Source organism: Gallus gallus, chromosome 20 (assembly GCF_016699485.2).
Source record: "Gallus gallus isolate bGalGal1 chromosome 20, bGalGal1.mat.broiler.GRCg7b, whole genome shotgun sequence".
In the NCBI taxonomy this organism is placed as follows: Eukaryota; Metazoa; Chordata; class Aves; order Galliformes; family Phasianidae; genus Gallus; species Gallus gallus.
Window position 1 is genome coordinate 9,920,206 of NC_052551.1, and position 21,718 is coordinate 9,941,923.

The 21,718-nt window shown below is 47.9% G+C and overlaps 1 protein-coding gene across 12 annotated transcripts in view; it reads left to right on the forward strand.

Annotated features, from left to right (window-relative positions):
- Nucleotides 1-21,718, forward strand: part of ZBTB46 (zinc finger and BTB domain containing 46) — a 39,419-nt gene that overhangs the window by 8,791 nt on the left and 8,910 nt on the right. For 8 of the 12 annotated variants that reach the window (XM_046903032.1, XM_015296608.4, XM_046903033.1 and 5 more), the window contains 5 exons: nucleotides 5,131-6,100; nucleotides 14,469-14,750; nucleotides 19,661-19,833; nucleotides 21,166-21,217; nucleotides 21,308-21,619. In XM_046903032.1, the coding sequence (XP_046758988.1) occupies nucleotides 5,131-6,100; nucleotides 14,469-14,750; nucleotides 19,661-19,833; nucleotides 21,166-21,217; nucleotides 21,308-21,619 (1,789 nt within the window). The remainder of the gene's footprint in view (nucleotides 1-5,130; nucleotides 6,101-14,468; nucleotides 14,751-19,660; nucleotides 19,834-21,165; nucleotides 21,218-21,307; nucleotides 21,620-21,718) is intronic. The other 4 variants (XM_046903035.1, XM_040650965.2, XM_015296611.4 and 1 more) reach the window with 3 other exon arrangements.

The window sequence follows — 21,718 nt, forward strand, 5'->3', positions numbered from 1 at the left end:
CATTGATGTCCCACTTCTCCCATTCTCTCTCTGGTTTGGAAGGGCATTCCAAGTACTTGCACTGTCCCTTTCACTTGTTAAGGTTACACTGTGATTTTTGTTCTTGTTGTTTTTTTTTCCCCCCCAGCATAGGGTGCGTGGGTAGGAGGAATCCTCTGTGTTTCTGTTGTCTTTAATTGGGTAAAAGTGAAACTCGTGCACACAGAGAACCTTGTGTGAGGGGGAGGTCAGTCCAATCTCACCTTACAGAGCTCTTTTGGAGAGGAATTTAAAAAATGTTGGAATGTCTTGGGAGTGGAGATACGGGGAGGACGTGGGGAAGCAGCCACGGGGTGTGTTTGTTTTTGTTTTCTTGATGGTGGGCTTGCTTTTGTATCATAAACCATCCCAGTGAATTTCAGTCCCTCCTTAATCTGGTTTTCCTTTTCTCTGGAGACAAATGGGGGAGGAAACAGCACATTTTTGGTGAGATTCCAGTTGGCCTGTTTTCCCCAGGGAGCACGGAGTGCCTGGTGGAGGTGTGTGCTGCTTGGTGCTCCCTGACCAGGGCCCTCTGTGCTAAGGGTGGGAGCTTACATTAAGAAAATGGCACCAGGCTGAATGGCACAGGGTTCAAGTTTTTAGTTCTGGGAGACAGCAAAAAGTGTTTTCCTCTTGCACAGGGCTCTCAGTAGATGAGGAAGAGCTGTAGTCCGTTTTTGCTGCTGTTTTCTGTCAGAGTGAAGGGAATGAGGCTCTTTGGAGTTTATTTTTGTCCCCACTGCTTCCCAAGGGATGGGATGGCGGAGGCTTTCATCTGTGTGCTGCGTTTCTTCTCTGTGGCTCTTGGTCAAAGTCAGGATAATTTGCTGAGTTTAAGGCACTACTCATGTGAACCCCTTAATTGAGAGATTTTTGGTCGGGGGACTTATTCCAGGTATGTATGCAGAGAGGTTTGCTGTGTAAGCATTACTGGCTCTTCTTTTTGCCGGAGGTGAAATTCACTTTAAGTGAATATTCTGTTTACTCAGACTGTTATTATGCCATCAGGTGATATTTTCATGTACAAACAACCGTACTGCTAATGCAAAACAAACACTTCCCATAAACGCTGCATTTGTACAGCTAGGTTCGTTCTAGTTGGGGTTAAAATGTGTATAAATTCTTAATGCTTACTTTAAGACCAGAGCTTTGACAACATGAGAAGCAAAAAGCTGCCCTGTATCTTGGTAGAAGTTGGCAGGAAGGTGATGATTAAATCTGCTCGCTGGTTCTTTTTGCTCTTACATGCAAGTGCTGTTTGTTTAGGGATGATTTTTCTGGTTATTTCTAGGAAAGCAATAGAATTACGGTACTATCTGTAAATTGACCTATGGAGAAAGCCTGCTCTCCTACCATTTATTTAGTGGAAAATCTACAGACGAGCTCTTACGGTTCATTGGCTTCTTGGAAAGCTGTGATGGGCTGTGTGCTGTCACCAGAGGCCCAAGCCAAAATGATTTCAGTAGGTGTTCAGCTTTGAGATCCTTCGCTGCATTAAAGAGACCTGAGATGAAGCAAAAAACGTAGCGTTGATCTTTGGGGTCCATCTCCAGCAATCTCAGTGGTGTCTGTGCTGCAGTCCCACCAGGACTTGGAGGGCACTGCCTTTCTGGAGAAATCCTTCCACAGCATCTTGGAAGTGGAGATAAACATTTTTACCAAGAAAAGGAGGGGGGAAAAAAAAGCCCGACACCAGCCAAGAGGCCACAAAACAGCGTGTGAAATTGGAACAGAAGAGTGCAGGGTTTTGAAGCTTCCTGAATTTTTAACTACTAGCAAATTGCCTTAAATTTAACTTGGATTAATTCCCTGGTGCTCCTTGACATTAAACGGGTGTTCTCGTTTGACATGGGTAGACAGAAAACTAATTAATTCCTCTGAATTTGAGGCGTATTTAATTTTCTCCCCCAAAGACCTCTCATTTAAAAGGTACAAGGCTGTGACAAATGTTGGGTGGGGGACGACGTGTGCTGGGGGCAGACCTTTAGGACCAAGACATCCCCAGGAACAATTGCTGCCACGGTAGATGTAGGTACTCTTGTCCTCAGGCTAATCAGTTGAACCCAACATCTTTGCTTGCACACTTGGAAATGCTGTCACAGGACCTCCTCACAGTGGAGGGTTGCTGCTCTTTGCAATGGGTGCCTTCCCCATTCAGCTCTCTTTATACTTAAGTGCTCTGGGACAAGGATAAGCTGTCATCATTTGCACAGGGCGATGCATCTTCACGTTATTTTAACGTGCATTATTATATTTGTTGTATTTTAGAACATCAGAGGGCTTTGCTTTCTTGTCCAGAGGGCACCTCCTGCTCGTGTCCCCAGCCTTTGGGGATGTGGGCATGCACAGGGCTGCGTGGCTGCAGGGTGTCTGCTGTCAGCAGGCGGGAGGGGAGCCAGGGAGGAATCTTGCAGAGTTTTTTATTATTTTTTTTTCTTCTGTGGTTAGTAAAAAATCTCTTGATAGGAAATTAAGTCAGAGGGAAGCTATTTCATAAACAAGCTAGCAAGTGCTTCATCCGTCAGAAGCGCTGGATTAGTCAGTCTGCTGCTCAGACTGCTCTGCTCTAAACTGAAGGTAGAAGGAGACAAATGCCTAATCCAGGTTGCAGGCAGAGGCAGCTTTAACAGAGAATGAGGTGTACCTGAAATAGGCTGCTATCAACAGCGAGGGGAACCCAGCCATGCACTGAGCTAAGCTCAGTGAGCATCTGAAGTAGTAAAGAGAGAAAATCTCAAGGAATCAGGGTAATTTCTAGCAGCAGGACATTAAAGAAGAAATCCAGGAAAAGCTGTTGTTGCATAAAAGCACAGTGAGGATATTGACAAATATTCCTGATGCTAATCTGTATAAAATCGAGGAGGGGAAAGTTACCTTGCGGGAGACAATTCTTTTTCCAAGCAGATCTAGGGAGATGCTATCTTGGAGCCTGGATTTTGATACCTGTAAAGGAAGAGCAAAAGGAAGTGCCAGATCTGAGGCCTTGGGATCATTGCATGGCTGTGTTGTGAGATGTCTTGCATCTCCCTCAGAATCACGTGGCTGTGGCAGCTGGTGGAGGCAGGATTGATGATGGACAACTCACTTGATCCTGCGTGGCAATTCATATTTCCTGAGGGAGCTAAGCTGACTCTTCAGCTCCTAAAAGTAGATGCAGCAGTGGTTTCTGGAATAAAGACAAAACTGAACTGTCACTCTGCCTTAATAGGTGGATCTCCCAAAGCTGAAGATGGCTGTGAAGCAGTGGCAGCTACCTTCAGTGCGTGGGTTAGAGAGTGTCTATGCTGTCTGGATCTGACAAGGTTTTTCCAGGCCTTTAAAGGCCATTTTACAGATCGGTTCTTCATGTTCTTGCTCCTCAAGTCTGACTCTTGGTTGTCTGTTTGTTGAGATGGAGGTGGCTGGAGCTGAGGTCCCCAGGTAGGTCTCTGTGTCACATATGTAGTGGCATTTGGATAGTGTAGAGCTACACTGCTGTTGACCACCTGCACACGAAGATAAGCTTCTTCATGTTTTGTGTGCTTAATTCTACAGAAGAGCTGCACTGAGTTGAAGCACGTAAACCCCAGTTCTGCCTGTTGGCGTTGCAGGAAGGAGGATGGGCCTTCCTCTTTGAGGGAAGCCAATGGTTTTCAATGGTGAGGGACCAGCTGCTCTCGCAAATTAGCACCCCTGACCCTGCTGAGGAGACAGCCCCATTCCTACAGTGGAGGAGGCCTGTGCAAGCAATAGCTGCATAACTCAACCTCGTGAATCATCAGGTGGAGCTCTAGCAAAGAGGTGCTGGTAATGTGTGTTCTGTGGGCTCGTTCCCCAGCCAACGGCGTTGGCTCAGCTGTTGCTGGTTGGCTTCTGGAGGTGGTATTAATAGCACAGGTGGGGGCATGAATCTTAGATATGTGTGTTCCCCAGTGCTGGAAACCCTCCTGCACACATCAGTGAACTTTCCCAGTCGTGGCTGCCCTGGGCCTGCCCACTGCTGCTGGTTGGTTTGAACAAATGGGATTGAATGCAGATTTGAACTCGATGTGTACTGAAAACTTGCTGCAAGCTTGCTCAGCCTTGTTGGCAGCACTTCTATTTAACCACATACCCTTTGGGACTGGGAGAGCCCCGGGTTGTGTTCTCACAGGGATTTTGTTTTTATCAGCAATCACTGGTATCCGAAATCCAGGACGTGCCTGCCCATGGTGACAGTCCAAGCACACACACGTTTTACAGCTGTGTGCTGAGATGTGGGCCTCAGTGTCAGCTTCACAGGTGGAGCTTCTTATGTTGGGACAAATTCAAGGTTTTGGAGGAAAGGAGTGGTTATCCCTCACCACTGTAGGGCTGGAGCAGCTCTCTTATGAAGAAAAGTTGTGATTTGTAGCATTTTTTTTCACTCAATATCCTGTGGGGGTAAACTTGGGGGTATAAAGCCAGGGAAACCACAGGTCTTACTGCGAAGTTGAAAAGGTTGTGCTTGTAAGTAGTTGAGCTTCAAGTGAAATTCATATCACAGCTCTGATCCATTGTTGGTTGGGTTTGGGTGAGGACTTGCAATGTTGTGATCTGTAGTTTCAGATTTTGCCTATTGCTTTTCTGACTTGAGAGCAGTGTTTGTAGCCCCGTAGCAGCAGTAGAGCGGGGCAGTAGCTGCTTTCAGTCAGCTTGTTCTGTTGGGGGATTTCAGCCATTCCTGCTCTCGTAATGCTTTTTCCCATGTGGAAATTTTGTCTCGGAGTGATTTTCAAAAGTTTGTATCCATCAGCATGGTTTCAAGTGCTGGCCTTGTATCCAACCAAATGGTACTGAACCCCAGCAGTGACAGTCACTGGCTGTTCTACCCAAGTAACTCCAGGCCGGTTTTCTTTCAAGTCTGTAACAGTGTAAAGAAACGTTTCTCTGGGATATTTTGGGGTGCTGGAGGACTGAGCTTCACATCTGGTCCCTCTTAATAACAATTGTTCAAAGTCTGCATCGTGTCACAAACGTGGGCCCTTTCTGGGCAACTCCTGTATTCCACAGGGCTTGTTAAAGATGCACCTGCTATCGAGTGTGCTACACTTTGGGGTTGATCTGAGCTTGTTTGGATGTTGTTACACGGTCGTTTCCTTCTCCATGCAGGACCTGTGGAAGAGGAAACACAAAGACTTCCAAATGAATAACCGAAAGGAAGATATGGAGATTGCCTCCCACTACCGGCACCTGCTTCGGGAGCTCAACGAGCAGCGGCAGCACGGCATCCTTTGCGACGTCTGCATCATCGTGGAGGGGAAGATCTTCAAGGCTCACAAAAACGTTCTGCTCGGGAGCAGTCGCTACTTCAAAACGCTGTACTGCCAGGTACAGAAAACCTCCGACCAGGCCACGGTCACCCACTTAGACATTGTCACTGCACAAGGCTTTAAGGCAATCATTGACTTCATGTATTCTGCACACCTAGCGCTGACCAGCAGGAACGTCATCGAGGTGATGTCGGCTGCCAGCTATCTGCAGATGACGGATATCGTCCAGGCCTGCCACAACTTCATCAAGGCAGCTCTCGACATAAGCATCAAGTCAGATGCCTCTGATGACCTTGTGGACTATGAGCTGGGAGCCCCTTCCAGCAGCAGCACGGACGCTCTGATCTCGGCGGTGGTGGCTGGCAGGAGCATATCGCCCTGGCTGGCTCGGAGGACGAGTCCAGCAAACTCTTCAGGAGATTCTGCTATTGCCAGCTGCCACGAGGGAGGGAGCAGTTATGGCAAGGAGGATCCGGAACCAAAAACTGACAGCCACGAAGACGTTTCATCCCAGTCTCTTTGGTCTAGTGACATGGGCTATGGGTCTTTACGTATCAAAGAGGAACAGGTTTCTCCCTCTCATTATGGAGGGAGTGAACTTCATTCTGCCAAGGATAGTGCAATACAGAACGCTTTCTCAGAACAAGGAGTGGGGGATGGCTGGCAGCCCACGGGGCGCAGGAAGAACAGGAAAAACAAAGAAACTGTGCGTCACATTACGCAGCAAGTGGAGGATGACAGCAGGGCAAGTTCTCCAATGCCATCTTTTTTACCTGCCTCAGGATGGCCATACAGCAGTCGAGACCCAAGTAAGTCATTCTGCTTTCGTGGCTGACGTGAGGAAAGTTGAGTTAATTGCATCTGTTTCTGGTACAATCTTTTCTGTTCAAAGTTAAGATGGCTGTCCTGCTTGTTTCACTAACCACAGGCCATTAATAGATCCAGGGCTGCTGGTGATGTTGGGTTTGGTGTTTTTTTCCCTAAGGACTTTTAAGAGAGTGTGGCATTGAGCTCCCTCAGGCTGACTTGAGGAATTCAGCCTGTGATAGGGGTTAGCCTATGCTTCATTGCATACCAGAATCCAGGAGGGGTGGATGAGATGATATATACACCTCTGTTGTATACTCAAATACAGTAGTGAAAAAAGCAATATAAACAGTAGTGAAAGTCTGAGTAGTCTTTATGGGCTGAAAAAGGATGTTTAAGTTGCTTGCATATCAAAGTTTGAATGTGGTTTTCATTGGCATTTAAATGAATGGGTAACTCTGCAAATATCTTCAGAAGTAATGCATTTTACAGTTATCTACTGCAGTAGGCTTGCATGTAATTATTCTAATTGGCTGATGATAAAATCTAAACAACTTCAGTTAGAAGAAAAATGTGAGATAACTTAAGATAACAGTGATTTATGATGAATCCTGGCTTTGCAGTGCACATGTTCTAGGGTTGTTTAGAGCAAAGACTCAATGTGGAGTGCCTGGAATGCGATTGGCACTCAAATATTTTTCATTTTCACTGCATCCCTTAAAACCAACTCAAACACTTGTATTTCTGTGAGGTGCGTGGGTTTGGGACAGGTATTTGAGGCAAACCATGCTGGAGCGATGGCAGAAACAGAACTGCAGCACTGATCTTAGCAAGCTGCTTATAAATGGAATGTTCTTCAAGTTGCGCTTTTGAAAAGAGTGCCAAGAGTAGGAGATTGTGTTATTGGAAGCTGAATGATGTCTACATCGTTAAAGTCCTAATTGTCAGGGAATTGAGCAGCAGTGCCCTTTTCTTTACAGCTGTTTGCAAATGAGGGGAACGCAGCTCCTGGTGTTGACTCAGTGCAGTGCTGAGCCAGCATGGTAACAGGCACAGCCCAAGAGGTTGTTGCAAATCTTGTCCTAAAGGCAGTTTCCAATGAGAGAGGTGTTTGTGAAGATGGAAAAGGGCAAGCTGAGTGCTGGTGGCTGGGGGAATTGCTTCAATATTCCACTCGTCCTGCTTGAGCAAAGGGAAAAACTGAATGTAAGGTGAGCGGAGTGCCAGGACTGAGGCAGCATGGGGCTGTGTGTGTTGGCAGCACCTGGGCACTGCTCTGAGAGCAGCGTGGGGCTCTGTGAAATGGCCCTGCTGAGCCTCAGCTCCTGGTTTTCACCATTTTCCCTGTATTCACCAGCCTGGGAAGTGAGCTGAGATGGAATTCTCCCATGGGTGAGAACAAGTGTGCAGAGAACAAGTGAGCAGCCCTACCGCCCCAAACACTGCTGTCCCACTGCCTCTCTCCAGGCAGGAGGGTCTCTGGGTCTGCTGAATGCTGCACGAGTATTCCCCATCTCCAGCAGGTGGAGGTAGCCCTCCTGCAGTCTGCTCTCTGCTGTTGCAGAGCTGCTGGGTTCCACCCAGGTTGCTTGTTGGTTCTTCTCTCTCCAAAGCAGCCAAGGGGTGCTTCACACTTAGCCCCAAGACATGAAGAAAAATGGCACATTTTTGGTGTAAAAACAGGTAATGACACTTTTCTGTGCTGTGTCACCAGCACTGGGGATGTGTGCTTCACTCTTTAAACTTCATCCTAAGGTTATGTTTGAATTTGGTAGTGTTGGGCTTCGCTCTGCAAAGCAGACTGCAGCACCCTGTAGCTAGAAGTGCAGCGTGGCTGGGAACACAGAGCAGAGACAAAAGGGTGCCCCTGTGCTGAGGAGTGGGTGCAGAATGCTCTTTCATGAGTATGCTAAGAAGAAAAGAGTTACCTCAAACCACGTTCTGTGAAGCTCCTTTCTCTTTCTGGATCTATTTGGTTATTTTAAGATGCTGCTTGTGAGATCTGCTAGCTCTGCATATGGGATAGCCTGGGTACCCTTTGCAACTGCTGTTGTACTGGAGGACTAGCACAGACCTGGCAGCACAAAGCTAATTCAGGAGAGTTAATCTTAAAACTACAGTGTTAGCATCTTCCTCCTGACATTGTGCCAGATAACCTCTTAGTCTTCCTTGCAAGCAGTACCGCGTTTCAGCAGGATGCAAGCAGCTTTTTGGAAGGTGGATCTTGCAAACGACAGTGGCCTCACACCTTTAATTCAGTGAGGGGCAGCAGCTATAAGGGAGCACTTTGTGACACCATGCAGGGAAGCTCACTGCAGCCACTGAAACTTTGCTTTGGAGACAAGCTGCCAGCTCATTTCCACTCAGTGCCGGGGCTTCTTGTGCTGGTGGCACATCTAGAGGGCCTGGCTGTGGGGCTGGTGGTGCTTCCAAAGCTCTCGCTAGCAGAGCTGCTTTTGCCTTTCCATACAATGGAAAGTGCTGTCGCTTGTGGGGTGTCTCTGGAAGAATTCATTGATGGTTTTATTAACGTGTTACTTGAAGCGCAGTCGCTGTGCATCAGGAATCTATTTCTAAGGAAGTACTCCCACGCATCTTCTGAGTGTTTGCACCCTAAAGCTGTAAGTGATTCTTTTTTTTTCTTTTTTCTTTTTTTTTGTGCCAATTGACTGTGAAATGACACTAATTATTCTCTAAACAGAACAGTCATTCTTAAAGACACTGCAGCTTGGGAACTTCTTCCTTTACTTTGCTTAAATGCAATGAAAACGCTCTATTCTGTAAGAAGAGCTTTAGGTTACCCAAAGTGGTGGCCTTCATGGGAGGAGTGGACAGGGCTTCACCTTCTGATCATAGAGATCCAAGTCTGATGTTTCCCATCCAAGTCTTTGATTGTGCCCAGGTGCCCTCTGTCATGGAGGAGAAGCTGCGGCACGTTTTTGGGTGATGATCCCAGCACAGAGCAGGGATCTTTTGTTGCTGTGGGACATGAGGGGATGCTCCAATGGGACAGAAGTCTGCTCACCTGCCCAGAATGTGATGATGTGTTCATCTGGAGTGATGGGAGTCTGAAGAATGGGAAAGCTCTTTTCCTTTCAGTGTATTCATGTTATACTTGGGGTGGTGGCTGTGTGCATGTGCACTGAACACCTTTAGATGGTACCAGTGGTGTTGCTTCTGCTGTGCTATTTGGCAAGTGTTCTAGCCGTGTGATGGAATAAGGGTCTGAGATAGTGTGAGCAGGGGAAGAGCTCAACATGGTGTTGGTACCTGGGGTTTGGCTGTTCAGGAACTCGCAAGATTTTTGGTTTTGCAGAAATGCAGGACTTGTGGCTTTACTTACTGCTTGTGAAGACTTTACTGTCCTCAAGAGTTGGTAGTAAAAGGGAAAGAAGAGATGCCCACAGGCTGCTGCTCTCACACCCTCTGGGCTGCCTGGCGGTGCTGCCCTGCTCTCTGTGGGGTGGCTGTGCCAGCAGCTGCAAAAACGTTTTGCATAAAGGCTGTGTGTGCCACCTCCAAGCTAATGAGTTCTTGGGGTGCAGCCTTTGTGGGAATAACAGATCTGAGCTCTGTTATTAAAGGGTTAGGTGGGGTTGTTTTCAAATCTGGAGACCAAAGTCAGTGCTTTTCAGCCCGGACGCTTGCTCGTGGCTACACCCTGGCTGCAAAATGGTTCCACCCTGCACAGCTTTAGCTTCGAGCTGTGTCCATTTCCTCTCCCCACCCCACGCTCCCTGTTCCCTGTGCTCCAGAGCCCTCTTCCTCCTCCCTGCGATCCCGGCCCTGATTCTGTTAATCTGCTTTAACTCCCGAGATCAGAGGCGCTTCCCCTCTGCTGAGTGCCCTTCTCTCTATTTTCTGTTCCCCGTGCCAGGATTAGACCGACCGCCTCACAGCTGTACTGCTTTACCCTTCCTTACTGCAGTTCCCAGCAGTGAGAAACGAAGAGTGTAGCATTTTGAATCCCACTTTGCAATCATCTGTCTGCACAGGACTTTCACTTTCGCCTTTGCAGCAGTGCCTTTCCATTCGCATAGAGGAGGAATTCGTTCTTTAGATGCAGTGAACCAAAAATGAAAACTGATTTTGCCGTGTTGGTCTCAGATTTGATTTTTTTGGTTTGGGGTGTTTTTTGGGAGGAGATTTCTTATAGGCACTTGTTTCGAAAGATAAATACTTGTTCTGAAGGATTTGGAAGTTGCAATGACTTGCCATGCTGTCGCATGCAAGGACCACTTCAGTATTCCAATAGCAATAGTTTCAGAAAGAATTAACCCGTTTAACCATTTCCATCATTTCAGAGGTGATAATTTTTAAGATCCTCGGAGGAATGGAGAGGGTTTCCCAGCTGCTATTTGCCTGCAGCCCATTGCTTTGAAGGAAGCAAAGCTGCGGATACAGCAGTGCTTTTAGAATGTGTCAGTGCAAAGTCTGCACGTGCTTCTGCAGAAGGGAAAAGCATTGCACGTTAGAACCTCTGTATCTCTGTAGTTCCTGAATTGTGAGTGTGGGGCTTCTTTGGAACACGATGAGCATTATATCCATGTGTGCATTGCCATGTTAGTAAAAGTGCTGCTGATCAGAACAGCTGTGGGTCGTGGCATCATTTCTCTCTGTAAACACTGCCTGAGAACACTGGGCTTTGTCTGACAAACAGTCCGTTGTGACAGCGTGGTGAAGGATGCTTCTTGGGCTCGGCCTGTCAGAAATAGAAACTTGAGGGATATTTTTAGCAGCTGTAAAAAGATTTTCTGATGGCCCAGGCGCTCCTGTTGTCTTTGCTCAGAAGGCCAGGAAACAAAGGCCTTTTCCTCCTGGGAGTTTACAAATGGTTTGTGCCGTTTGCACATGAGGAGATCAAGCTGCATCTCCATAAATCTGGGCAAGAAATGTCATTCCTGAAGTTTGGGATGTCAGAGGTGTGTCCAGATGCTCCATACAGATCCGTGGGACAGCTCAGAACACCATCATTGATTTCACCCAGCTTTTCTCTCAGGTCAGCACTTGGCAGCAGGAGGAGTTAATGGCCAGCACAGGAAGGCTGAGTTGCTGTGGCCCCACTTTCCCTTCGAGCTCTGTTTCCACCCCCACGCTCTCCTGCAGTTGTTCTGGTGGAAATGCCTGTGCAGCCATGGAGAGAACCAGATTGGGGAACTGATGCGGGATTAAAAATAAACTTTTTGTGACAAACTAGGCTATTTTTAATGTCCATCAGTTCCTGTCTCAATTTCACTTTGCAGCTATGCAAATAGTTGAGTACAACTGAAGGAGCAGCAGCGGGATGCAGGAATGAGTGTTTGGGGTGGGGGAAGCTGCTGTTGGCATCTCTTCCCTCACATCCCGCTGCCCTTTCTGCTTGTCATGTTGAGAAGGAAACAGTGACATTCGCCACCCACCCCCCAGATGCCACCCAGCTGTCAGAGCCACCAGCACAGTGCCTGCATTGATCACAGGTGGCTCCAGGGCTGTGTCCTGTGGTCATCGAGGACTTGGTGGCATGGAGCAAACCCTCAGCACGCTGTAGGATGGCACCAGACGGCGAGGAATGATTTGCTGGAATGCAAGAGTGCCAGAAACAGCATGGATTCAACAAGGACAAATGCAAAGTCCTGCGCGTGGCACGGAATAACCCCGTGCATCAGCACAGGTTGGCAGCCAACGAGCAAGAGAGCAGCTTTGCAGAAAATGTGTTCTGGTGGTGCAAGCTGAGCAGGAGATGCGTGCCTGGCAGCCGGGGAGTGCACGTGTCTGGGCTGTGCTGCAAGGAGTGGGGAAGGGAGAGCAGACCTAAGGTACAGAGCCCTGCTTGGCCATCTCCAGCTGCAGGACTGCGGAGGCCGTGGGGATGGGCTGGAGGATGCTGTGTGTGAGGAGGGGCTGCAGAAGGGAGAGCACTGCTGGTCAGCTGTCTGTAGACAGCCTTCGCAGGAGGCCTTAAACATTGAAAAAGCAGTAGCTGAAGCGCCATAAACCAACAGAGAGGTCATCTGTTCTACTTCATCAGCATCAATGGGCACGCCAGGAGTAACCTGTCTGTCAGCATGTTGGTCAGTGCCACCTGGGGGAGCGAAAGGAGGAAGGAATCGGTCTTTTTCCTCTTTCTCTTAAAACAGCAAGCTTAATTATCTTAATAATTACCAATTAATTATCAAGCTTAATTATGGAAGTTATTTGCACCATTCATGCTTGAGCCTATATGAATAGTTGGTTAGCTTACATTGTTGTAACTGAAATGCTCTGTATAAAATATTCTCATATTTAATGCACAAAGCATCTTCTGTGCTATTTCACCTTCCCCAACCTTCATTTCACGTCAAGAGAAAATGTCGTGGAGTGTTGAATCATAGGATAGAATCACTGGGGTTGGAAAAGAACTCCAAGATCCCCAAACCCAGCCCCATCCCACCCCACCGTGCCCACTGAGTGCCACCTCTGCACAGTGCCTGGATGGCTCAGGCAATGATGGGCTGATGGTTGGATGTGATCTCGGAGATCTTTTCCGTGATTCTATGAGATGGAGGTGTTCTTTTGTGCATGACTGTAAAAAGGTGGAGTGGAATATGGCCTCTTGCCTTGTGAGGCTGGAGGGAAAGAAGGCCATTTAGGACTTGCAGCCTGGCAAAGTGTTCCCTAGCTCATGTCCTGGGGAACTGCTGCCTTCAGCAGAACTGCTGTTGGTACATTGCATCGCCTTGGTTTCCACTACAGCCCTTCCCCGGGAGCTGCACGCAGAGCTGCTTCTCTTGTGGGCACTACAACTGTTTCAAAGCTGAAAACTACCTGAGGCTGAATTCCTTACAGTAACAGCCTTGATGCTGATACACTATAGTTGGTAGGCTGCTGGCTTGACTTTGCTTTTCTGATGCCTGGATTTGTGATGAGATCTGAGCTTATTTATCTTTCAAGTAACATCTCTTCTTTTTGAATGGCAGTAGTGGTGCCCACGTGTGGGTTTCTGTACTCGGGCTTCCAATGACCCTTTTTATCTTAGGCTTTTGTGTGTAAATATGAGCTTTCCAAGCTACTATCAAAGTTTCAGGGATGCCTCTTTGGCTTTTTTAAAGCCAAATCAGTGAATTATTAATCCAAGTCAACAGACCCATAAAGCTTTTCTAAAGCTTCAACACTGCAGAAAGCAGGCTGGTGTAAGAGAATAACTACCAAATAATTAATTGCTAAGGAGACTAATGAGCTCAGCACTAATCCCAGGGCGGCTCTGGGGCTGGGGGTGGATCAGGGGCATGGCCAAAGGCTGGGAGCTGCAGTGCTGCAGCACTACAGGAGCGTGCTGCCCAGGTCTTGGTTTGTGTGCTTCTGCAGAGCTCCAGGACGTGGTTGGATTGCTGGGCAGGGGTGGATGCTTTTGATTCATGTCATTCTTTGGCTCAATCCCATTAAAAGGAGCTGCATCCCAGAGAGAAGTGGTTTTGGAGGCTCGGGGAGAAGAACTCGATGACTTTTTGGGTTTGGGTGTACAGAGAGTATTTTGGTGCTTGTGTCACTAAGTGGATATTTGTTTTGCCTTAATGGGTATTTGATTAGGTTACTGCAGCTATAAATACTGGGAGCTCTAAAGCCTCTATTTCACCACCTGCCTCTAATCTTGGCTTTTGAGGAACATTTAATGCATTGTTGTGGTTGCAATTAATCTGTGTGTGTTTTAGCAATTAGTGTCTGTTCGCAGCCAGCAGTGGCACAGCATCTGATGTCCATGGGCAGCTCTGAGATGGGACAGGAGAGGAGGGGTCCGCTGCCCATGGGGTTGGCAAACACCTGGATGGGGCTCCTGCTGCTGTCCCTGCTTAGGCTGGGATGTGTTCCCGTTTCAATGCACTTTGATTTGCTTTCTTCCCCCTCTGTTGGAGCAGCTGTTGTGTTTTAAATTCTTGTAACCTCCCTTTACGTGGAAATGTTTGTAAAACAAACTTCATTATCTTGTAGGGGAAACACATATACCTGTTAACGTTGTGCTCAGTTGCAGAGGTAGTATGGAATATGCACCCATAAATAAAAATCAAAGCTGAGGCTGGGAGGGAATAATGCTGATAAGGTGTGATTAGAGAAACCAAACGCAGGTGGGGATGGTGCTGTGCTTCTGCAGGTGCCAGGCAGAGGAATTGCAGTGCTCAAAGCACTCCATGAATGGGACGGCAGCTTTTTTTTTGTAGGTAGCTTTTTGCTCTGTGAAGACTACAGGTACAGAAAAGAGTTACTTCACATCGAAAATCACACTTCATCTAATACAGGGTCTCGGTGTTCAGTACTTTCAGTGGGGGGAGCAGTGGAAGGTCACAGTGTGGTTAGGGGTCACAGGTGGACGTGGTATATACCCAGTGCATCCTGCTGACGGCATCTCTCCCTGCACAGGTGCTGATGTGACGGCGGCGGAGCCCAGCAGCTCAGACAGCCGGGGGGAGCGGCCAGACCCGTTTGCACACACGGAGGAGCAGCTGCTGGGTGCTGGGGAGGGCAGCTACCTGCCACAGCCCCCCCTGGACAGGGAGGATGCACTGCAAGCTGCCACCGTTGCCAACCTGCGCGCAGCACTCATGAGCAAGAACAGCTTGCTGTCGCTGAAGGCCGACGTGCTGGGTGACGACAGCTCCCTGCTCTTCGAGTACTTACCCAAAGGCACGCACTCTCTCTCTCGTAAGTTTGTGGGTTTGTGTTGTTTGTTTATTGGTGCTTGAAGTGGAAGCGTTGGCGAGAAGAAAAAACAACACGGGTCGCTGTCCTGTTTGTTACTGCTGTTGTGTTTGCATCCGGTACTGAGCTCTGCTTAATCGCACTTGCCGTGACATTTGGAAGCCTGTGGCTGGTATCAATCCAACTTAAATGCTGACTGCTGACTCTGTGAGAGGAAGGCGTGTGGGGCGTGCGTGGAGCTCCTGTTGTCAAACGTCTGTTGTTCTTGTTAGCAAAACCCTGGTTTAGCAGCAAAGCACAAAGTGCTGGGGTCCTTCTGGAGCTGGAAGTGGTTCGAATCCCAAACTGACTCATGCTGAGAGCAGAATGTTGCTCCCCTTCTCGTAAAAGCAGCTCTGGTTTTGTAGATGATGCAGTCCTTGCTTTCTGCTGTTTATGGCTGGACCTGTAAGCCATGAGCAGCCCCTAATTGTTCTGTGACACTTGTGCAATGAGTGGCTCTCTGTGGGTGGTTTGTTGGGGACAGCCGACTTGTACCAGTCTGTGCTCAGCGCATCTCCTGGTGTACTTCTGTGTTTTCTTCCTTGCTATTGTAAAGTAGGTGGATTCTCTGCACAAAGAGAAGATGTTAATGCTCTATTTTAATAATGCTTTCAAAAGATAGGATGTGACATAACACAGAGCGAGCTGTGAGTGCCTGAGTACTATTTGTTAGCTTCCAGCAGAAGAAGTGTTTTAATCTATACAGAGAAAATGGACCAATTAAGTGGCATGAAAATTCACTTCAGATATCTGTTGTATTTTGACTTTCCTCAGTGACAAAGAAAAGGATAACTTCGGTGATTGCTTGGGTGTACGATAAAGGGAAATAACTGGACTACGCGATGTCAGTCTTGGAACCTCTTTTCCTTTCCCATGTCTGAATTTAGAAAGAAAATAAAGGTTTTGTACCTTATTGTGCTGTTCAAATGTCTGGGGGAAATTGCTAACGCAACGTTCCTGTTACTCCTGCAGTAGTTTGGTGACTAACTCCAATTAAGCCAGATATAGAAGGTTGCAGGTAGGCTGCTGGGCGTCCTGCGGGCTGGTGGCAGGGCTGTGCAGTGTGTGGCTGCTGTAGGGCTGCTGTGGTCGATGCGTGGTGCTGGGGGCTGTGATTGATGGCAGCTGGAATCGGTGGCTTCATCTTCTGTCATGATGAAGTGGAGTGATAATGGGACCACTTTCCATCTGTCATCTTGCTTTTGGTTGGAACATTTTAGGTTTTCCTCAGAAGCTGAAGGACTGCTTGGCTGAAAGATAAATGAGTACAAACCGGTCATGCAAACCAGTCATAACTTCGGACGAGAAGCTAGAGATTCCCTCACCAGCTGAGGAGTGGGGTAGGCAGGAAACCAGCTGGGTCTGAACAAACCCGGATGGGTTTAGAAGTGGGGGGAATCCTGATGGACTCGGGAGGGTCCCCTCCACGCCGTGGTTTCCGGTCCCTTAATTGGTACTTGGATTCCATTCACCTCAGCTTTAATTATCTCATCTTTCTGTAAATGAATTGCTTAAGACAAAGAGATGAACTGCTGGCTGTTTCTGCAGCTCTGTGGCAGCAGTCGATACGGCTGTGGCTGGTTCAGGGCTTTTTTGTATTTCTTACATTATTCAGATCACAGACATCTACTTCTGTTAATCACTTGAAGTTGTTCTGATGCCACTGTCTTGTTTTTAAGTGGTCCTTCTTGAATACAATATGAATACGTAAAGCAAATGATAAGAGTGTAGGAAGCCTAAAACACAGGCTGGGTTGGTGCTTGTTTTGTGGGTGTTTCTGATGCTTTTTGTCAGACACAATTTGTGGATATTGAGTCATATGGGTTATACCCTCCCAAAAAAAAAAAGGGAGGGGGAGCAGGAGCACAGTGAGTGAGATTCAGCACTGTATGTGGCCATCTTCATCTGTCTGATTGCAAAAGCAAGCACACCAATCTCCAGAACTTCTAAGTGATTAATCTCTCCTGAGTTTAAAAAACCTATTTCTGATCTTAACTGCTCTCACTGCGTTGTCTTTGTGTTTCCCTACGCACTGACGCAGTGAGGAGCTGACTCACACAGCAGCTTGAACACTGATCTTTCTTTTCTGTAGGAGCAGCCTGAGTTGCGGTGCAGAGCCAGAGGAGCACACAGTGCACGCTGAACGTGCCGATGGGCCGTCCTAAGGGGACACCAATCTCAAAAGTTACTCCGTACATTTCAAGTTTGAATTTCACTTCCACGTAGTTCACACTGCTGTAAAAGTTAATAGAGGATATCCCAAGGTTTTCGTTTTACTCATGTTCTTTTTTTACCTAATTCACTGTATATTGTTCTGATATACGAGGTGTGAAATTACTGAATGTTATGTAAGTGGAAAATGAGGCACGGGATGTGAGGAGCGATTTTGTCTGCATCTAAAGGAGCGTCACTGTACTGCTGTGATACAGTCAGGCTGAAGTACAGTGTTTCTCAAGTCAACCAACTCAAACTCAGTTAAAAGCAGGAGGGAATGTTCCTGTATCTTGTTGTCCAGGTGGCATGAATGGGTGGTTGGTTGGCTGAGTGAATGGCTGAATGGATAGATGGGTGAATGGCTGGTGTGGTTGGGTGGGTGGGTGGATGGATGGATGGTTGGGTGGCTGATAGGGTGACTGGATGGATGGCTGTATGGTTGGTTGGGCGGATGGATGGGTGGGTGGCTGAGTGGCTCTCCGTGTTTGTGGTATTCATGGCACACGCTTGAGATTGACTGCTACTGTGCAGTCAGAAACCTCAATGTGGAGGTTTTAGAGAAAGGAATATGTGTGAGTTATTTATGGGCAGCACTGATGTCTTCTTGGGTATTGCTAGTTACTGAACCTGCATGGCTTGGTTTGGGGCTGTTCTTCTGGTGAGATGCTCAAAGAGGTTCAGCTTTCCCCTTCTTTACATGGTTTTGGGGCTGTTGGTTATTCTTTACCACTTTGCAGCTTCAGCAGTGCTGGAGCTCCTTGGTGGGACAATGCTGAACTTTGGTAGCGTTGTTACGTGTAGTTACACCACGGCTACAAAATCTCAAAGGCTTTAGTTGGATGCTTTTAGATGTTCTTGCCAAGTATAATCCAAAGATCAAGAATTTTAGTACGCTTTAGGGAATAAGTTGGTTAATTTACATCTTTGTTTTCTCCTTAGTTTTGTTTTTTCTTCTAAAAGGAAGCATTTCAGATTGGGGGTGGTTGGGTTGGACTGCCCCAAGGAGCAGCTCCCACCCTCCAGAGCAGTACACTGCACGCTGCTTTGTGGGTCTAAGTTTGGCTTTTCCTGTTTACCCTTTTGCAACTGAAACTGTTTATAGAAGCAATTCCTATGGAGCTTGTTGTCCGAGCGATTGCATGGCACACAGAGCTCTTTTCTTTTGGGCAAACCAGCTAATGCTTTATTTTTAGTTAGCAGTTCGTTGGAGCCAATAATTTATACTTGCACGACGTGTTAAAGGAATACATTTTGCACAGCGGTCAGTTTCCCAAATGGGAATTAAAGGCATTCAGTTTGGTGTGGAATTTTAGAACGGGGGGAAAACAAGATTTAGGGGAGAATGGGTGTAATTGTAGATGAGATGTGATAACCTTTCCTCTCTGTTTCCCACAGCAGCATGCTGTCCAGCTGCCAGGGAACGCTGTGCTCACATAACACTGCTAACCCAGTGCATCCCTGTGCAGAGCTGGCAAAAGGGGAGCACTTCATCCCCTATTTAAAAGTGAAAATACTTTTCATTAAAATTCAACGAATGGAAATTTGTAAGCGGAAAATGGTTTCTCACCATGCTGGTCAGAACGGGACAAAACAAATTCATTTCTCACGTCCAAAGGGTGGGTCGTTCATAGGGGTTTCTCCTCTCGTCTTATTTACACTAGTTAAACCCAAATAAACATCAGTGATTGTTTGAAAAATCACGCTGGTGCCGTTGCGTTGTGTTGTTTGAGAGCTGATTTATTCAATAATAATAATAATAATAATAATAATAATAAAAGTTTGGGGTTGTTCAGATTTAGAAACCTTTGTGCAGTTTTACTTGAATGCCCCATTGTGGCCCAGATCAGAGCATTGTGCTCCAGCACAGCGTCAGCTCTGCTGTTCATTGCTGCATTAAGGAGTGCAGCTCTTGTGTGCACAAAAGTTCTGTTCGTACGCTTCTGTGTTGGAAATGGAAAGCCTTTAGGGCATAGTGCTTTAGATATGGATTTACTTCTGTGCAGTGCTTGCTTCTGACTTTCCCTACTTGCTCATCCAAAAAAAATAATAACAAAGAAATGACCAGCCCAATGCATCATGACTGTGGTACAGTCAAGGTGTTGGCTGCTGGTCAACTAGTTGTGATGTACACCGGTCTTCGTTATGCAGTCCTCATTTCTGGATGGGTTTCTCTTTACTGGTGCAGCTTTGGGGATGTTGTGTACCGTTGGCTGCTGAGGTACAGTGGGTGGCTGTGCTTCCATCACAGCAGCAATGGTTTCCTGCTCAACTACAGCCGGTTTTTGGAATGTAACAGCTGTCAGATGTGATTGAATCGCTTTGTACAACTGTTGGGACTTCCTGCTTGCTAGGAATAGTGTCAAAGCCATATATATCTATATTCTTCCGTCTTTTATAAAGCACTTTGAGATCGAGGCTGTGTTAAATAAGCTCAAATTTTGAGCTCCAAAGCTCCGGCGTCCATTTCCACGGAACCTCCGTGACACCCACACCTGTGTGTGCGTTCTGTGAAGCTCCAGTGCTGTGTTGGCAGTGGTGCTCCCCAGGAGCTGTGCCCATCCGCCAGCGGAGCCCCCAGTGCCAGGAGGTCTCTGCCCGTCCCTGCTCTGAGCTGGTGCTGGTGCACGCGGGTGAGATTCGTTTCCTGTGTTCCCCAGGGCCTGGCACCAACTGGAGTCGTTCCAGGGGCGAATGTGATGGCAAAGTGGAAGCTGCGTCCCCCCCGCTGCCTGCAGCACACCTTGCCACTCAGAGCCCCCCCGCCAGCTGCTCCTCTGGTGACATGTCACCAGAAGCCACCGCGAAAGGAGAGCTGCCCTCCTCCACCCAGGTAAGATCATGGGGAGAAAGGCAAAGGTGTCGATTGAATCCAATTACCCCCAGTCAGGAGTGCTTTGAAAGACCATGTTATAGAATCACAGAATCATAAAGGTTGGAAAAGAGCTCCAAGATCCCCAAGTCTAACCCCAAACCATCCCACCATGACCACTGACCATGTCACTCAGTGCCACATCTCCATGGTGCTTGAACACCTCCAGGGACGGTGACCCTGGCCGCTTAGATCACTGCAAGAAGCCAATATACCACCAATATCTTAGCTGTTCTAAATAAATAGAGGTCATTTTAAAGCTAGAGGTCTGTTAGGGCCAGAGCTGATGCTGTCCTGATATCCCACCTTCTTCCTAACCTCAGTGTGCATTCAAGAAGCTATTCATACTTTTCCATTAATGATGGTGTAAAGGTAGCTGAGCTCCCGGTTCTCTGCTGCCCATTTCTGGTGGTTTGAACGTTGGGCTTCTTGCAATGATCTAAATACAGTTAGAAGCAAATGGCCATAGTATAACAGAACAGTTGAGTTGGAATGATGCTTAAAAATTATAGAATCACATTACGGTTGGGTTGGAATGGACCTTACAGCCCTCCCAACCCCTGCGTGGGCTGGTTGCCCCCCATCAGCTCAGGCTGCCCAGGGCCCTGTCTAGCCTGTCCTCGGGCACCTCCAGGGATGGGGCACCTTACCTTTCTGAAGCATTTCTCAGTTTCTGTAGTTTGGCACTACCCATGCAGTGGCAGCCTGGCTTTCCCCATGCAGAGCGGAGCACAGGAGCTGGGGGTTCAGCCTGCAGCCCTGCCGCATGGCCCCGTGCCGGGCCACCATCTGCCACACTGCAAACAGGAAAAAAAATGAGCTTTTATTTATAACGTGGATTAGCAATGCCAGGGAGCGTTGCGTAAGGGGAAGCGAGTTTTGCATAGGCTTTGCTATGTGGAAGGAAAGGTGGCTGTGTGGGGCAAAGGGAAAACTTTCCACTTCTTTTGTATTTGGTGGCAATGTGCCCTGGGTCTGCCACTGGTCTGAGTGCGAGCTACAGGTGCTGAGGGACACCGAGAACTCAGTTACTGCTTGAAATAGGCACGTTGGTGGCTGCCCTAACCAGCAGCCCCACAGAGCACTGCCTGGTGACCTAGCTGTGACAAAGGGAGCTTTGTACAGGTGGTGATGTGGGCAGGACGAGTGGTGATCTGTGGGCATGGGGCCTGAGCACAGCACGGAATGACAGAACAGCCTTACAGACCACCTCGTTCCACCCAGCTGGGGCTGAGCACTGAGGATGGGTGCTTTACAGGCATGCCATAACCTGAGCGTGCTTTCCATTCGCAGGCCGCTTACGATGGGTTTCTAGCACTTTGGCCATTTGATAACTCTGACTCTGGTAAGTAGAGAGCAAAAATGCTTTAGAAGCGACCGTTATTTTAACCCAACAGCAGTGATTTGTACACACGTGTGTCTGTTTCTATTTCAGATGTGTGTTTGAGGTCGGAAGACACGGATGTAACCCACGACGGCCTATTCTCAGACCCAGCCCTGCCCAAGGGACTGACCTGCGGCTTCTGCAGGAGGGTCTTTGAGCGTGCCGAGGAGCTGCAGGAGCACATCCACGTGCACATCTACCAGCATGAGGCTGCCCTCTCCCTCCTGCTCCCTCTGGACGCCCGCACACGGCCCGGCCTGCTGGGCACCGTGCCTCCCAGCCGCTTCCAGTGCGCCCAGTGCCCCGCCAGCTTCACGCTCAAGTCCAACATGGACCGCCACGAGAAGACCATCCACTTCAACTGTAAGAAGATGCAATGTCCTAGCTGCACCAAGCTGTTTCGTGACAAGACAGACTTAACCTGGCACCTTGTGTCTGTGCACTCGATCGAGCGCGCTTTTG